Raw genomic sequence first — 16,354 nt, 5'->3', positions numbered from 1 at the left:
ATTTTTTCTTTTGGTTTCTCTGAGACCAAAACAGCAGCAGTCATTTAAGCTTTTTGGGTCAGTCACCAGTCTTATAGAGAAAGAGAGAGGGAGAGAGAAAATCTAACCAGCAAGAGAGAGAGGGATAGAGAACGAAGAGCTAAGCAGGAAGGACGATTAGTACTTCTTGAAACGGGGCTTGCCTTCTTTCTCTTTCTTTCTCTCTGGAGAGGCAGCTGGAGACATTTGGGTTTCTCTTCCTGAACCGTTTGTCTCCTCTACCTCTCTTCTCTCTTTTACTCTTCTTTTTTGGTTTCTTTGATTATTTCGCGTCAGATTTGGTTCTGGGTGGGTGTAAAGAGAGGAAATTACGTAGGGGGGTGTTGGTCCGTTTTGGGAAGTGCAGGCTGTAAATCTGTGAAATCGGGGAGGAAAATCTGGAAGGCCTGAAAGAGAAGCTTTTTTGTGTTTTATTTTGATGAGTTTTGGGGGTTTTCTTGACAATAGTACCGGCAGTAGTGGCGGTGCAAGAATCGTCGCTGATATTCCTTATAACCACCACCCCCACCACAACGCCAACCACACCAGTATGCCCTCTAGTGCCATCGCTCAGCCTCGACTTGTCACTCAGTCTCTCACCAAATCCATGTTCAACAACTCACCCGGCCTCTCACTCGCTCTTGTATGAAACATTGCAATCACTCTCTTTCTTTACTCTTTAATTTGTTCTAAGAGAGTAAAAAAACAAAACTGATCTGGTTTGTACTATGTTGTTTTTGTTGATCAGCAGACTAATGCCGACGGAGGCGGAGACGCGGCGAGAATGGCGGAGAATTTCGAGGGGAACAACAACGTCGGCGGGAGGAGGAGTCGGGAGGAGGAGAACGAGATCAGTAGATCTGGCAGCGATAACATGGACGGCGCCGGCTCCGGCGATGAAGGAGACGCCGCGGATAACAGTAACCCTCGTAAGAAGAAGAGATACCACCGACACACCCCGCAGCAAATCCAAGAGCTCGAAGCGTACGGAAAAAAAGATTCAGACTCTTGTTTTGCCTTGGCTTAAAAATTGTGTCTGATGAATTGCCTGACTTTTTTTTTTTTGTGTGTGTTTAGGTTGTTCAAGGAGTGCCCTCATCCTGATGAGAAACAAAGATTGGAGCTTAGCAGAAGGCTAAATCTTGAGACCCGGCAAGTCAAGTTCTGGTTCCAAAATCGTCGAACCCAGATGAAGGTAGAGTCTTTAACCCTTTAGTCTATATTCCTCTGGTTTAAGTACTTTTAGTTTGATCAAGTTGTGTGCTGATTGTGTCTTTGGTTGTTTTTTGGGTGTTTCAGACTCAACTTGAAAGGCATGAGAACTCTTTGCTGAGGCAAGAAAACGATAAGCTTCGGGCCGAAAACATGTCGATTAGGGATGCCATGAGGAACCCAATTTGCACAAACTGCGGTGGTCCGGCCATGATTGGCGATATTTCTATTGAAGAGCAGCATCTTAGGATCGACAATGCCCGATTAAAGGATGAGTTAGACCGGGTTTGTGCACTCGCCGGGAAGTTCTTGGGCCGCCCGATTTCGTCTCTAGGTCCATCAATGGGGCCTCCACTGCCGAGTTCAGCTCTGGAGCTCGGAGTTGGGAACAATGGGTTTGGTGGGATGAGCTCAGTGTCTACATCAATGCCATTGGGACCTGATTTCGGAGCGGGGCTTGGGGGTGGCATGCCACTTGTGGCTCACACAAGGCCGGTGGCGGGAGGGCTGGACGAGAGGACCATGTTTCTAGAGCTGGCTTTGGCCGCCATGGATGAGCTTGTGAAGCTGGCTCAGACTGATGAGCCACTTTGGAGTTTGGAAGGTGGGAGAGAGATTCTGAATCACGAGGAGTACATGAGGAGTTTCACGCCTTGCATTGGGTTGAAGCCTAATGGCTTCGTTACCGAGGCTTCTAGGGAGACTGGTATGGTCATCATCAACAGTTTGGCTCTGGTTGAGACTCTGATGGACTCGGTAAGCAAACTAGTTTGTATTGAAATTTGATACCGAATTAACCACAGCATGATAAAACTTTTTTTGGTTGGCTTTTTTGGGCATTTTGAGTTTCCCCATGCTTCTTCACTTTTTGGCTTATTTCATGTTTATATAGAAGATGTTAACATTTTGGATTATTCTTCACAGAATCGATGGCTGGAGATGTTCCCATGTATGATTGCCAGAACTTCTACCACTGATGTAATTTCCAGCGGTATGGGAGGGACTAGAAATGGTGCACTTCAACTGGTGAGTGGATAATTATCTATAAATTTAAATGAGAAATAAGTGCAAATCAAGCTAAAACAATGTGAGAGTGACATTTTGTTAATGTTTGATAATTATTGTAGCTAATTAAAGCTTCTTATTTCAGATGCATGCTGAGCTTCAAGTCCTATCTCCTTTGGTTCCAGTCCGTGAGGTCAACTTCCTCCGCTTCTGCAAGCAGCATGCCGAGGGTGTGTGGGCAGTGGTGGATGTATCCGTCGACACCATCCGAGACAATTCCGGTGCACCCACATTTGCAAACTGCAGGAGGCTCCCTTCTGGCTGTGTTGTGCAAGATATGCCTAATGGTTACTCCAAGGTAAATTTTTTCAGTGCTTATATGCTTCTATATATGCCTACACAAATTAAATGATTTCTCCTATGCTAAAATGGAAAACATAGTAATTTCTTTCTAATTATCTGGGATGTATTTTTCCTAGGAAGGAAATTAATCACAACCAGGTACAGGTTCAGTTGCATTTACATGGCTCTTATTTGCTTTGCTAGCTTCATATTTATTATGGTTTTTCCAAAGTGGTTGTGTTCTTCCCCTTTGGCCTTTAAAGAGTTTGTTGAAGCTAACTGCAACTGCAACATTGGAGCTTAGTTGTGAACATTTAAGTTTTGCATGCCAAACCCCCAAGTCAATATCATGAGCTTAGTATAGTTTTTTTTTTTTGATACAATGAGCTTAGTATAGTTTAGACTATAGTATTTGCACATTCCCAAGTTCCTATTAATTTAAAGAGCTCATGCATCAAAGAACTTTGTTTGTCTAGTGATTACTCACCATATCACTAATCTGTCAGTATGCCTAAATCAAGATATATATCTGTATCCCTTCCAATATTTTATGTCCCTCGCAGAATCGGAACCTTCCTCAAAATCATATCAGCTGGTCTCAGATCATATTCTAATCTCCAGAAAACTTAAATAATCAAACTCTGATGCTTCTGTTACACTTGAATATTAGTATTTCATGATCATCTTCTTTCCTTGAATATGAGAAACCCAATAGTTTATTAGCCGAAGCCTCTATTGCCCCAAAATTTCTGTACCTTCAACACATTAATTTCATACCTCTATAACCAAAAAGGCCTTGTAATCTTCATACTTTGGTTCCATTCAATAAACTATGGCATTTCTAGGTTTCCATTCCCATCTTTGATGCTGTCACAGTGTAATGGAAGACCTTGTAGTCAAACTCCGAGACTGTCTAATTTTGTTTCTATATGGCTCTTGTAGGGTGTCCAAGTTTTTTGTGTATATAAATTATATGTTGTAGACAAGAACATATAATATGTTTACAAATCTCAATGTCACCCTCTAAATCTTGCGCAACTTTATCTACACCCTAAGTTTTATATTCCATGTCCTCTTGAATATTTTGTTGCCATTTTAGATCCAGAAACCCATTGTCACTTTGGTCCTACATGGGGGACTATACCAACTAGGATGCACCAATAACTATGATTTCTGGTTAGCTGGATTGATGAGTGAGCCTCCAATCTAGCTAGGCACATAACTCATTGTTTGCTTTGTATTAAAGTTCTGGGTTTTTGTTAGGTGCAACTGTACCAGCACTGTTTTTGGTTTTAACCTAATGAAGAAGGAATGAATACTGATCATGGTGACAATAATGCTGCAGGTTACATGGGTTGAGCATGCGGAGTACGACGAGAGCCAAGTCCACCACCTGTACCGACCCTTATTGAGTTCCGGCATGGGGTTCGGCGCGCAGAGGTGGGTCGCCACCCTCCAGCGTCAATGCCAGTGCCTTGCTATCCTCATGTCCTCCACAGTCCCCGCCCGTGATCACGCCAATAGTAAGCCAACTCAATCCATTCGTGCATTTCTACCAAACTGCCTTTTGATAACAATGCTGATGATCTTTTGATGTACGCAGCCATCACTCAGAGCGGGAGGAAGAGCATGCTGAAGCTAGCGCAGCGAATGACTGACAACTTCTGCGCTGGGGTCTGCGCGTCGACGGTGCACAAATGGAACAAGCTGAACGCCGGCAACGTGGACGAGGACGTCCGCTACATGACCAGAGAGAGCATGGACGACCCCGGCGAGCCGCCTGGCATTGTGCTCAGCGCAGCCACCTCGGTCTGGCTCCCAGTCTCCCCACAGAGGCTATTCAATTTCTTGCGCGATGAGCGTCTTAGGAGCGAGTGGGACATCCTCTCCAACGGTGGGCCTATGCAGGAGATGGCCCACATCGCCAAGGGCCAGGACCAAGGCAACTGCGTCTCCCTACTCCGCGCCAGAGTGAGTTTTCTAAATTTTCTTTCTCTTAATTATTTGGTACAATATGACGCATGTGTCCCTGGGAGGGAGAGTGAGGTCAAAATGGCAAAGGGATGGGGTTTTTGTTTGGTTGTGTGTGGGGATAACGGGAAAGGTGAAAGTGAAATGGGGGTGAAAAAGGACAGGTTTGGAATTTGGAGTTTTCTATGAGGACGTTTTGGGGAGCAGAATAGGGACAGTGTCTGTTTCGCTAGTCTCTAAAAAAAGTCAATATTTCATAAAGGACACATTGTCAACTTTCGGACGTGAACCCCTTTTTTTACCTCTATTATTTATACGCCTTTGACTCTTAAAAAAGATCCCGTAAATAAGATTCAAATCCGAGGGTAATTTGGGTTTTTTCCCTATGCAGGCCATGAACGCAAACCAGAACAGCATGCTGATACTACAAGAGACGTGCATCGACGCGGCGGGGTCGCTTGTGGTGTACGCGCCGGTGGACATTCCGGCAATGCACGTGGTGATGAACGGAGGGGACTCTGCCTACGTGGCGCTGCTGCCGTCGGGGTTTGCGATAGTCCCGGACGGTCCGGGGTCGCGTGGGCCCGGCGGGGCGGAGGGGAAGGCGGGGCAGGGAAGCAGTAACGGTAACGGCGGAGAGGCGAGGGTGAGTGGATCATTGCTAACGATGACGTTTCAGATACTGGTCAACAGTCTGCCGTCGGCGAAGTTGACCGTGGAGTCGGTGGAGACGGTTAACAATCTCATCTCCTGCACCGTCCAGAAGATCAAGGGCGCGCTCCAATGCGAGAGCTGAGGAGCTGGTCACGTGAGTTGTCACGTGATCGGGTTCCTGTTTTTAACATAAGTCGTGTTGTGCATGTGGGTTTGGTTTGGTTTTTTTGGTTTCGGCGGTGGAGTTATGTCTTTTTTTGGTGGTTGGTGGTGGTTGGTGTGGCGGTGGTGAGTAAATGTGGTGGTGGGTGGGTGGCGGTGGGGGGTGTTGAGTCAAGAACGAACCGCGCGTGAAAGAGCCCTTGCCTTGTGAGAAGGGAGTGTATTCGGCGCGTGTTTACGCACGCTCCGGTTGGGTTCTTAGCACGAGGCAAGGCTGGTGGTTCGGGTATTGACTCGGGTCCAACCCTCGAGGCTCTTTTTAGGTCAAGATGGGGAAGAAAGTAAATGAAGAAAAAGGGTCTTTTTGGAATCTTATAGGTTTAAAATTTTTATTTCCTTTAATTTTCTGTTGTTGTTTATGCTGGTTGACCAGGATTTGACAGTTGTAATGGGGTTTTTTTTCATGACAAATACATATTTAAAATTTGGGATTTGGAGGTTTTTCTAATATATCTATACTTCATTATGTAAAACACCAATTTCGTTCAACCTTATTTCTTTTTATTTTACATTCACACTACATTTTTTATTTTGGTAAAATCTCTTACAAAAAAAAACAAATGTTAAGTTATCAAAATAAGAAAGGACTGTAGATTGTAAAAATAAGTGTAAATTTCCTATTTCTTTTAGACAATGAGGATGAATTCTTTCAAACTCCGTACTCAAGCAATTCAGCAATTCCACTGTAGTGTATACTTGAAAAATATCACTCGAGTAATAATTGCGTTATAAACGAATGCTCAAGAGAAAATAGACTAACGTCACTCACACGAACGATCTTAGGTATCATCCTTTTGCGTGGGTTGTTTTTTTTTTTTTTTTTTTTTTTTTCAAGATTTATGGGCAAATGACAATAAATTATGGGGGTTGCAGAAGCTGTTGGGAGAAATGGTTGCTATCAATTAATGCTGAGTCCTTGGATTTGCATGGTGATGGGGGATTGGGGGTTTAACTTGTACCAAACATTTTAGGATCTGACAAGGTATGTCACATAGTAGAGTCACAGGGCAAGGAAAACCCAAAGAACAAAAACTGGGAAATGTGACAACAACGCCGTTTTGGCATCAGAGAAGTCAGAGGAGCAACGGAGCATGGTTAGTACAGGCCCTTTTACGGTGAAGATGGTGCTTGTTTTGGTTCATGATAAGGTTCCTTTGATAAGCTCAGGTCTTCAGCACCATGGAGATTGGCTGAGAAAGTTTATGACAGGGCCGTTAAGTGGCATAAGGCTAAAGTGTTTGATGAATTGTTAGAAAATATATATAGTTATCTAATTGAGTAATTAAAACAATCTCGGTTATAATGAGATCATATCTTCACTCGTAATAATTCAATTCCTTGCACTTATATGGGTAACATCAATAATGAGATCATGCCTTAACTTGCTTGTAATAATTCAATTCCTTTTTCACTTATATGAGTCATATTATTCTATTTGTCTCTTTTACTCGCATCATTTCATCTTAAATTGTGAACTTATATTTGTTCAATTCACGCCTTAAGATTGAGTGAAAAAACTAATAATGTCGCTCACAAAATGTCAAACATAAGTTGTCCAACGAACCTGTCTTAAAGAAACTAAAAACAAAAATGATTGAGAAACCATTACAATCTACTTCTTTATCTTGTTTTTAAAAAAGATAAAAGTTCGCGACTCTTCATCATTCAAATAGTCAAAATTCGTAAAGCTTTAATGTGCATCTTATCTACTAAAGGGTGGACGAAGAAAGGAAAACCTTATGCAATAAAACCGGTGTGTAGCTAGGTGCAGAAGTAGAACGCAATATAGTCAAGAAAACGAAAGCTATGTATCCCAAAGAGGCTAGGGAATTAGCATAGTCAATCAAGCAAGATGCAAGTAATTCCCATCATGGCATAGAGCTTTTGGCCTTCAACAAGTAATCAGCTCAACAAATTCAAATGCTCCATCCATTTATAACTAGTACTCCCCCAATAACCCAATCAGAGTCCAACTATATCACAAACTCTCATCCAAGTTTATAATCCAGAATTAGATATCACATGCAGGGTGGGGTTCCTTCATTACCCAGATCGACCTTAAAACCCTAATCTGTCAATTCTTCCACAGTATACGTAGTACTAGCTAACATGCTTTGAGCTTAACTCTGCTCTCTATTATTTGGGGGAAGTGGGTCATGTTCATATTGATGTGAATTCAATAGTTCACTCTGTGAAGTCCTGGAGGGACCATTTTACCATATAAGCTAGTAAAGCAACCTTAGCAATTCAATCAGTGGAAAACGACTTTCACGCTACCAGAAATATGAAACAAGAACAGTGTGTATGTTCATATATACTTTGTCCTTTAAATTTGAGCAGTTTCAATCAACAAATTGTGTGCATGTACTGGCCACTGTGGCAGAAGACTGATCGAGCATAAATCTGAAAGAGATCGATTGACAATCTGCTATGTGCATCACCACGTACATAATCAACGATAAGAGTGGGATGAAATGTCAGCAATCTCACTATGTTGTTCGTTCCTTTATGTTTATTTGTGTGAGCCGCAAATTTTAAGACATTTCATCAAACATCTTAATTTATAAAAAAAAAGTTATTTCCTAAGGCGGCTAGGCTCTATTTAGCATGCTAATGATGTAATTTTAAGTTGAATGATGAAGCATCTTAGTTACCAAAAGGTCACATAAGCCAGCATTCCCTAATTATATTCCCCAACTCAAAGTGTTTTGGAATATTTGAGTTAGGTTGATCTGGTTAGCTTTTCTCTGCTTAATCATGGAAACATGTACATGTTTTCTGCTACACTCAATTTCCTTCATTCCACATTATTACCCTATATAGCACACAATGACCTACTCACGTTGATCATATTCATTGCCTAATTACACTGCCGCATGAGATCGATGGAGCTGCCTATATCATTTTCATTATGAGGATCATCACTACCCAATATAATGTTTTCCAAAACCCTAAATGGATGAGCATGGCAAAGTGTGAAGTTGGCCAACCTAGCAAAAGATCCTTTCAACCAGAGGTTCACTTCATTATGCAACTGCTAGAGGTATATGGTCCTGATAGACTCTTAGAGGCCATATCCGATGGATAAGAGACTACGAGACACAAAATTTCACTGGTTATATGTGGTAGATTCGATGAATTCAAGAATTTGTTATACGTAACATATAATTCAAATACACTTCGTAGAGATGTTTGTTTTAATTTTTTATGTCGGCCTATATGGTAAAATGCAAAGTAGCACTTAAATTGACCTTGGTTGATGTTATGCATATGGATGGTATATAGATACAAGAAAAGTCTTTTTTCCCTTCCTTGAGCTTTGATTGAGAAAGTGAGAGGTCGGTGGGTACATGATGAGATCAATACGAGAAAAGTGAGAAACAGAGCTTGGTTTGTGAAGTTTGTAACTTGAGCACACTTTGGTGAATTATTGAATTGATAAGTAGGGCCACTGCCAGGCAGGAATAGGCCCTAATTTGATCAATGAGTTTCTCATGGACGTAAAAGACCGCCCTGTTCTTGTGCATTACCAAATCCAGAAAGAGGAAGAAACTTCAAGTTGTGTAATTGTGTAAAGTCTCTCATTACAATAGAGAAACTGCAAATCAGGTCTTGATCGAACTTCTGACCATGCGCCACCGCATGCTTCTTTTTAGCATGCGACTTCGAACAATTGATGGCTTGTTTGTCGACGACTTCTTATCATGATTCATTATGTAGTATATTCGGCTGTTACACCTTATGTGTTTCATTTGGTGGCTAATAAAGTCGAGTTTTCTTGTGATTAGTGGTATTCACATGGTTAGTAACTAATTAAGAAAAGTTATGCTCATTCACTAACTAGGAAGGGAAACCTTCCTCGATAGAACATTATTTACTATGGTGGGTGTAGTTAGTAGTCTTCTAGGTAAAAGTGAAGGGAAACCTTTCAGTTTGGACTTTGGACACTGAAACTCTTTGGTATGAGTGAGCTCATTTGCATGTTGCATCCATAGAAACCGAGTCAATGTTTCCCTTAATTGGGCTTCAAGTTGGTTAGAAAGAACAGTATATCTAATGGGCCTAGAAATCTCTTCGGGTATTTTTATTAAACCCAAATCCAACTGACTTGCCAAATACGAGTCTCAAGACTTGAAATTCAAACAAGTGATTTTTAAGCTTTGCCAACTATGGTTTGAATATGAAAACCAATTGCAATCTTTAATGGTAGTTAGACTTGTTGGATTCAAAGCTTGAAGTTCAAACTTGATGTAAGCATTGGATGAATAAAATATATAGAAGGCTTCGATGTCATGATTTGACGCTTATTACGAATGTTAACTATTTGTGATTTCTCTTACCGAATATTATACATCTTACGATTTATTTAATTTTATTTAAATTTTAAAAATATGTTATCTTATTATGCTGGATTTATAACATTAGTATATATTGTTTAATCCGTTGAAGTAGCATCGTTACATCATCAGTTGAAACAAGTTGTACACATTCTTGGATATTTGTATAGCACTGAAACTTATTTGATGTTATTCACTCATTATCAAATACAAACATAAAGTACCCATTCTTGAATTTAAGAAATGTGTGTTCATTTCAACATTCGATTTTCATGATCTTGAGAGTAAGAGAGTTTACTTCCTCATTTATATTTGTTAAATGATTTCATATATATGCAACACTTTCAGCTACATTTTAGAATGACATTCATATGATACTGACTCCAAGTTTGTTCACTTCGTTAACTAGTTTTTGGGATAGTTCAAGCAGAAATTCTCAGATTCATTTCGGATGAATCTAATTTAATTCTAAACCAGTCAAGTTAAAGTTGGACAATTGAAACACAAAATGATCACTTAACTTTTGCTTATTACATCTATTTTCCCGTTAAAATCATCACCTAATTTGGGACAGTTTATGCTCAACTCTTCAATATCCAAGTCCCAAATGAACTTTGGGTTGAACATTTTTCTGTATGAAAGCACTACAACCTCCCCCCTCTCTTTTGAATCCACTACAACCTCATCAACTAGCACTGATCTTACGCCATAAACAAATGAAAATGTTCCTTTTATAACAACAAAAAGCACTTCCATCATCACACCAACACCGCCCCTTCACATAGCCATCATTGCCACACACATTCTCAGTGCTCTCTCCCCCTCAAAACCTGGCTACAAGAAAGCAAAGCAAATTACACTTAACACCTCTCTTTTCCGCTACACGACTCTTAAAGTACGACGATACTTGAACTGATTTTCGTCGCTAAATAATGGATTGCCGCGACCAAAACTCATGTCTAAACTTAGGCAATATTTTACAAGTTTCAACAGCTAATCGTCTTTGGTCAGAGACCGATTCTCAAGCCAGCAGTTGGTTTAATTAGATCCCAAGTAACTTGAAAAACAAAAGCCCTAAAAACTTGACCGCGAAAAACAAACCGTCCAAACGACCGGTCAAAAAGAACCCCCCCCGAATATCCCGTACGCATTCCAGCCCCTGTCCCCCTCAAGGTCAGTTTCGTAATTCCCCACCCGCCCCCTCATCCACTCAACCCCAAACTCACGCCGTCCGTTCCCCAATCACACGCAACCGACGGCTGGATGGTCCTTGTTTGACTGGAGGTGTGTAATAAAGAAACAGCGAAAGGCTGGAATGGGCGTTTCTCTTTTTTCAACGGTCCAAAGTTTGACCGGAGAAAACAGCTAAAAACAGAGGGCAGAGAAATTAGAGAGAAAAAGTAATTCTAGAGAGAGAAACGAAATCTTAAGAGGGAAATAAGAGAGAGAAGACAGAGAGAGAGGCTCTGTGAGTTTCTTTTTTTTGTTTCTTCTTCCTTTGATTTTGTAGATTTTTTTTTGGCGGTTTTGAATCAAAGGAAGGAGGAAATTAGGAGGAGAAGGAGGAGGAGGAGGAGAGAGAGGAAGGCGTGTGCATTTCTCTCTCTTCTTTTGTAAGCAAATTAGGGTTTGGATAGCGGAATTGAAGACGAACAAGGTGAAGATGAATATGATGCGTCGGCTCAAGAGCATTGCATCGGGCCGGAGCTCCGTTTCGTCCGACCCGGTAAGTCTCGGTGTTTGTAAGCTTTGATTGCTCGGAGCTTGGATTTTCAGGAAAGGTTTTGGTTTTGTAATTTTTGCTCTGGATTATAGAATAAATAATATGACTTTGTTTTTGGTGTATATGTGTGTGTTCGTGTGTATATTTTCTCTTCCAGGAAAGGATTAGGTTTGCTCTATATCTGAAAATTTGTATGGATTTTTGTGCATTTGTGTGGATTTTGAGGAGTATTTTCTGTCGCATTCGATCTTTGTTCTTTGGAGGTTCAGTCTGTGTGCACATTACTTATACATGTCTATAGGATCATCATGCACTAGTTTATTTGGCGTATTCATATTTTTATGGAGTAATTGACAGATTGTGTTGATTATATGAACTTGGCAATGTGGTATATCCAATTGATTGTTTTGCCTTGTACGAAAAGTGAATTTAAGTCTCAAACGTTTCATGTTAATGCTGCCCCCATACTTAGGAACCTTCTATTCTCCAAATCGTGGATGTTAGATACCTCGATTATGATTATAGCTGTGAGATAATATAGGAGTTTTTTTATTTTTTATTTTTTATTTTGGATTCAACTTTTAAATTTACTCAGGACATCGCTTATAAGATTTGTTCTTTTTTAGGGTGGTGATTCCAGCTCAAAGAGATCAAAGTTTGATCAACAAACTGAAAAGAAGGTTATTGGACAGTCAAATGGTGTTGAGAGAAGTGCCACTGATCAGAATACAAAATCAACATCAATGGAATCTGCTGCAAGCACGTCCAGTGCGTCTTCCATAGCTAAGATAGAGGCCAAAGAAGAAAAATCAACTGTTGATCAACTCCCAAAAGATATGCATCAAATGAAAATCAGAGATGTCCACAACCATGATGAAAAGGTAAATTTTTTTAGAATTTTAAATTTCTTTTCTCTTCTTGTATATATACGAATGTATTAATTATACTGCTATTTAAGTGTGAGGCAAAGTTTGCAACAACCATAACAGGATTGGTCACCAAGTTAATTGTTGTAAATTTCCATTAACAGGATATGGAAGAAACTATCATAAGTGGTAATGGAACGGAGACAGGCCATATCATTGCTACGACAGTAGGCGGTCGAAATGGACAGCCTAAACAGGTGACTTCATTTCTATTATAAATGAAGAAATTTATAGGATCTTGAAAACTTTAATGAAACCATACTGCAAAGTTCTAATGTCAAATGAATTTAGTCTATTATAAAAGAGGTTCTTTTATACTATAGAGTTCGCATTTGGGCATATTTTTCTGTCTTGGTTTTCTTGGAGTTTACAGATTGATTTGTTCATGCTAGTTATTTGACTAGAGAACTGTTGTTTTGTAGCTGATGCTAAGCTTGTTATGTTAGAAGACAGTACACCATGTCCCCTTCTATTCTATGTGTTAATAAAATTTGAGCTTCATATTAACAAAATGGATTTTAACTTCTCTCTGCATGATTGTTTGTCTCTTGAATCTTTGGTTCATCTAACTGCCATTGGTTTGATATATCTTATATGGGAACTATTATTGATATCGTTATACTTCTATTTGGTTACAGACAATCTCTTATATGGCAGAGTGCGTAGTTGGCACTGGTTCTTTTGGAGTCGTCTTTCAGGTACCTAGGATTATTTCCATGTGTTTGTTATAGGTTTTGTTGGCTCTCTTTTCACCGACATATTCGATTCAATCTCTTCTCTTTCTCACTATACTTTGTTCTGCAGGCCAAGTGTCTGGAAACAGGTGAAGCAGTTGCAATAAAAAAGGTGCTGCAGGATAAAAGATATAAAAATAGGGAACTTCAGATCATGCGCTTACTGGACCATTCCAATGTTGTTCAATTGAAGCATTGTTTCTTTTCAACTACTGAAAAGGACGAGCTGTACCTTAACCTTGTCCTTGAGTATATATCTGAGACTGTTTACAGAGTGTCAAAGCATTATGTCCGGATGAACCAACATATTCCCATTATTTATGTGCAGTTGTACACGTACCAGGTGACTTGGATACCTTCTGCTGATTCCTTTTATCTCGTAAATTGTTGGTTATGGGGTTATTCTTATGCCTACTCTGGATATTAAGTTGCACGTTTTCTCTCCTGTAGATTTGTCGGGCGTTAAATTACTTGCACCACGTTGTTGGTGTGTGTCATCGTGATATTAAGCCACAGAATTTGCTGGTAAGATATTCTTGTGGTTTTTATTTTTCTGATATTAATGGCGATACATATGAACCGCAATTAGTTTCCAGCATTCACACAAGTCTGACCTATATAAATTTAGTTACACATTTCAAAACAAAAATATAGCTACACTAGACACTCTGTAAGTTCAGACCAGAGAAGAAAAACAAAAAACTAAACAATTTCTCTGGAGTCAAAACCAAGAATTTCTAATGAAACGAAAGGGATGGATACCCACACAATATTTGGGCTGGTGGTTGAGTTATCATCAAAATTTGGATAGATAGAGTTATTTGAATTAAGAATGCATGTTCATTATCTGGTTCAGTCGTTCTGAGATTGTTCCATAAGTCACTATATGAAGATTCCGGTTCTGTTGCATATTGCAGGTTAATCCCCACACTCATCAGCTTAAGATATGTGATTTTGGGAGTGCAAAGATGCTGGTATGTCTACTATCCTGTGAATTGGAAGAGACTGATGATATTTAGGAACATGTTAAAACTTAGTTAATAATTTAAAAAAAGATGATATCTGGTACTCATGAATTTTTATTTTCTAATTTCAGGTACCAGGTGAAGCCAACATATCATATATTTGCTCGCGATATTATAGAGCTCCAGAACTCATATTCGGGGCAACAGAATATACAACTGCAATTGATATGTGGTCTGTTGGTTGCGTATTTGCTGAACTTCTTCTTGGGCAGGTGAGCTCATATTTGTTGTCAAGGTTTATATCTAAGTTGTGCAGGTTTTAAAAGAAAATGCCTAACTGCTAGTTTTGCATTCGGGGGAGGGGTTTTGGGCAGGAAATTCTCTATTTCATTACCTTATGCACTTTTTTACTTTTTTGATCTCGTGTTACTTTTTTCTTTGTTTTCAATTTTTGGAACACTTGACCATATCTCATTTACACTGGGTTTTGTAACAATGCAGCCACTGTTTCCTGGGGAGAGTGGTGTTGATCAGCTGGTGGAAATCATAAAGGTATGGGGTGTTATGTGATGTTACATGTTCGGGTGATAACTTTGCTATTTTGCATTCTAAGTTCATTTTTTCTGGAATCATACTAGATTCTTGGAACACCAACCAGAGAAGAAATTAAGTGCATGAATCCAAACTATACTGAGTTCAAGTTTCCTCAAATTAAAGCTCATCCTTGGCATAAGGTTTGTCCAGTATTATAATTTAGAGTATCTATGGTCAACTTTTCACTAACTGTCATCAGCAGAGAATCTTACTGTGCTCATTGTAACCTTCAGATATTCCATAAGCGAATGCCCCCTGAAGCTGTGGATCTTGTGTCAAGGCTGCTCCAGTATTCACCAAATCTGCGTTGCACTGCTGTAAGAAAATATATCGCTTTTAATAATTTTTTTCAGTACCTTGTGAAATATGTAGTTGCCTTGGTATAAGATTTGTCTTTCCTTTCCCAAATAAGATATTATAAATCTTGACCTTTTTTCAACCCTTGGGAAGTAATGTTAAGAGTGCAATTCAAGACTTGATGTGTTGATGTTGTGCCTTAGCATTCAGTTGCTTAGTTGCCATGCATGTATGGTTATATGCCATCAGATGTTTGGAGGCATTCAGTTTGAAATGAGAATTTGAATGTTCATACATTCCAGTGATTTATTATGATTGATTGTTTCAGATGCATTTTCTCCTTCTAATTTTTTGTTTGTTTCTTGTTTCAGTTAGAGGCTTGTGCGCACCCTTTCTTTGATGATTTGAGAGACCCAAATGTAAGCTTGCCTAATGGACGGGCAGTACCTCCTTTGTTCGATTTCACAGCTCAAGGTAAGCTATTGGATTATTCCTCTGACATTGTTGATTTAAAGGGGTTTTAAGTCTTCTCTTAATCCTGATGTCAAATGCTCTGCAGAATTGGCCGGTGCATCCACTGAACTCAGACATCGTCTCATCCCTGAGCATGCAAGGAATTAATTACTGGACCTAGGGGTTTCGCATATCTCCATGATGTAAATGCATTTTTGATTGATTGGATGCTCTCGAGCCGTGCTACCTGTACCATTTTGCAAATTACGACAGGAGTAGTGGAGATAAGCTCCTGCAGGGTGTTTGCACAGACAGACAGACGGAGGATGGGGCTGCGGGGCTGATTGGCAACCAGATTCTAACACTTCAGTTTTAAATTGTATTGATGTACGCCTTGACTGTGAAAGATGAGTTGTTTCATATGTGTCACACTTTTGTCATATAGTTTTATGGGTATTGTGGAAACTAACCTAATGTGATCACTTAGATAAATTAGGATCTCACTGTATACTGTTCCACTGTTACAAAGGAATTGAAGCAGTTGATTTACCCATTTGAATTATGGTCCTTCATTTCAATATATTTGCTCTTTATTGCATCAGTAAGAAAAACCTGAAGGTAGTTATTGTAGTTTATACCAATTGTTTGTAAGTGCAGATTAAAGATTTGACATTTACATCGATCAGGCAAAGGTGTTATAATTTCTGGTAGAGTTTAAGAAGCCATGCTATAAATGAGGGAACATATACAGATCAAAGCTTTATGAAGCAATTCTGACTTGTATAAGTTTCATTGAATTTGAAATATCTTTACAGAGTGCAAATCAGAATATGGGTCTAATATATGTGCTTTACAGAGTGCAAATCAGAATATGGGTCTAATATATGTGCTTGAAAGCCTC

At 39.6% G+C, this 16,354-nt stretch overlaps 2 protein-coding genes across 2 annotated transcripts; both read left to right on the top strand.

Annotated features, from left to right (window-relative positions):
* Nucleotides 1–457: 457 nt before the first annotated feature.
* LOC101291754 (homeobox-leucine zipper protein ANTHOCYANINLESS 2-like) lies at nucleotides 458–5,344 on the top strand. Its single transcript, XM_004306784.1, has 9 exons — nucleotides 458–661; nucleotides 767–1,002; nucleotides 1,096–1,213; nucleotides 1,318–1,986; nucleotides 2,155–2,256; nucleotides 2,381–2,593; nucleotides 3,923–4,100; nucleotides 4,181–4,548; nucleotides 4,940–5,344. The coding sequence occupies exons 1-9, from the start codon at nucleotides 458–460 to the stop codon at nucleotides 5,342–5,344; spliced, it is 2,493 nt and encodes an 830-aa protein (XP_004306832.1).
* A 5,890-nt stretch (nucleotides 5,345–11,234) lies between these two features.
* Nucleotides 11,235–15,847, top strand: LOC101292051 (shaggy-related protein kinase theta-like). The gene is made up of 13 exons (XM_004306785.1): nucleotides 11,235–11,487; nucleotides 12,111–12,365; nucleotides 12,515–12,607; nucleotides 13,049–13,108; nucleotides 13,215–13,487; nucleotides 13,595–13,669; nucleotides 14,062–14,118; nucleotides 14,241–14,381; nucleotides 14,611–14,661; nucleotides 14,748–14,843; nucleotides 14,937–15,020; nucleotides 15,372–15,474; nucleotides 15,560–15,847. Exons 1-13 carry the CDS (start codon nucleotides 11,425–11,427, stop codon nucleotides 15,619–15,621), a joined length of 1,413 nt encoding a protein of 470 aa, XP_004306833.1. The 5' UTR covers nucleotides 11,235–11,424; the 3' UTR covers nucleotides 15,622–15,847.
* Nucleotides 15,848–16,354: the final 507 nt, after the last annotated feature.

Source organism: Fragaria vesca, linkage group LG7, assembly GCF_000184155.1.
Source record: "Fragaria vesca subsp. vesca linkage group LG7, FraVesHawaii_1.0, whole genome shotgun sequence".
Classification (NCBI taxonomy): domain Eukaryota; kingdom Viridiplantae; phylum Streptophyta; class Magnoliopsida; order Rosales; family Rosaceae; genus Fragaria; species Fragaria vesca.
The sequence above is the reverse complement of the archived record's forward strand: the minus strand, read 5'-3'. Positions and strand labels throughout refer to the sequence as shown.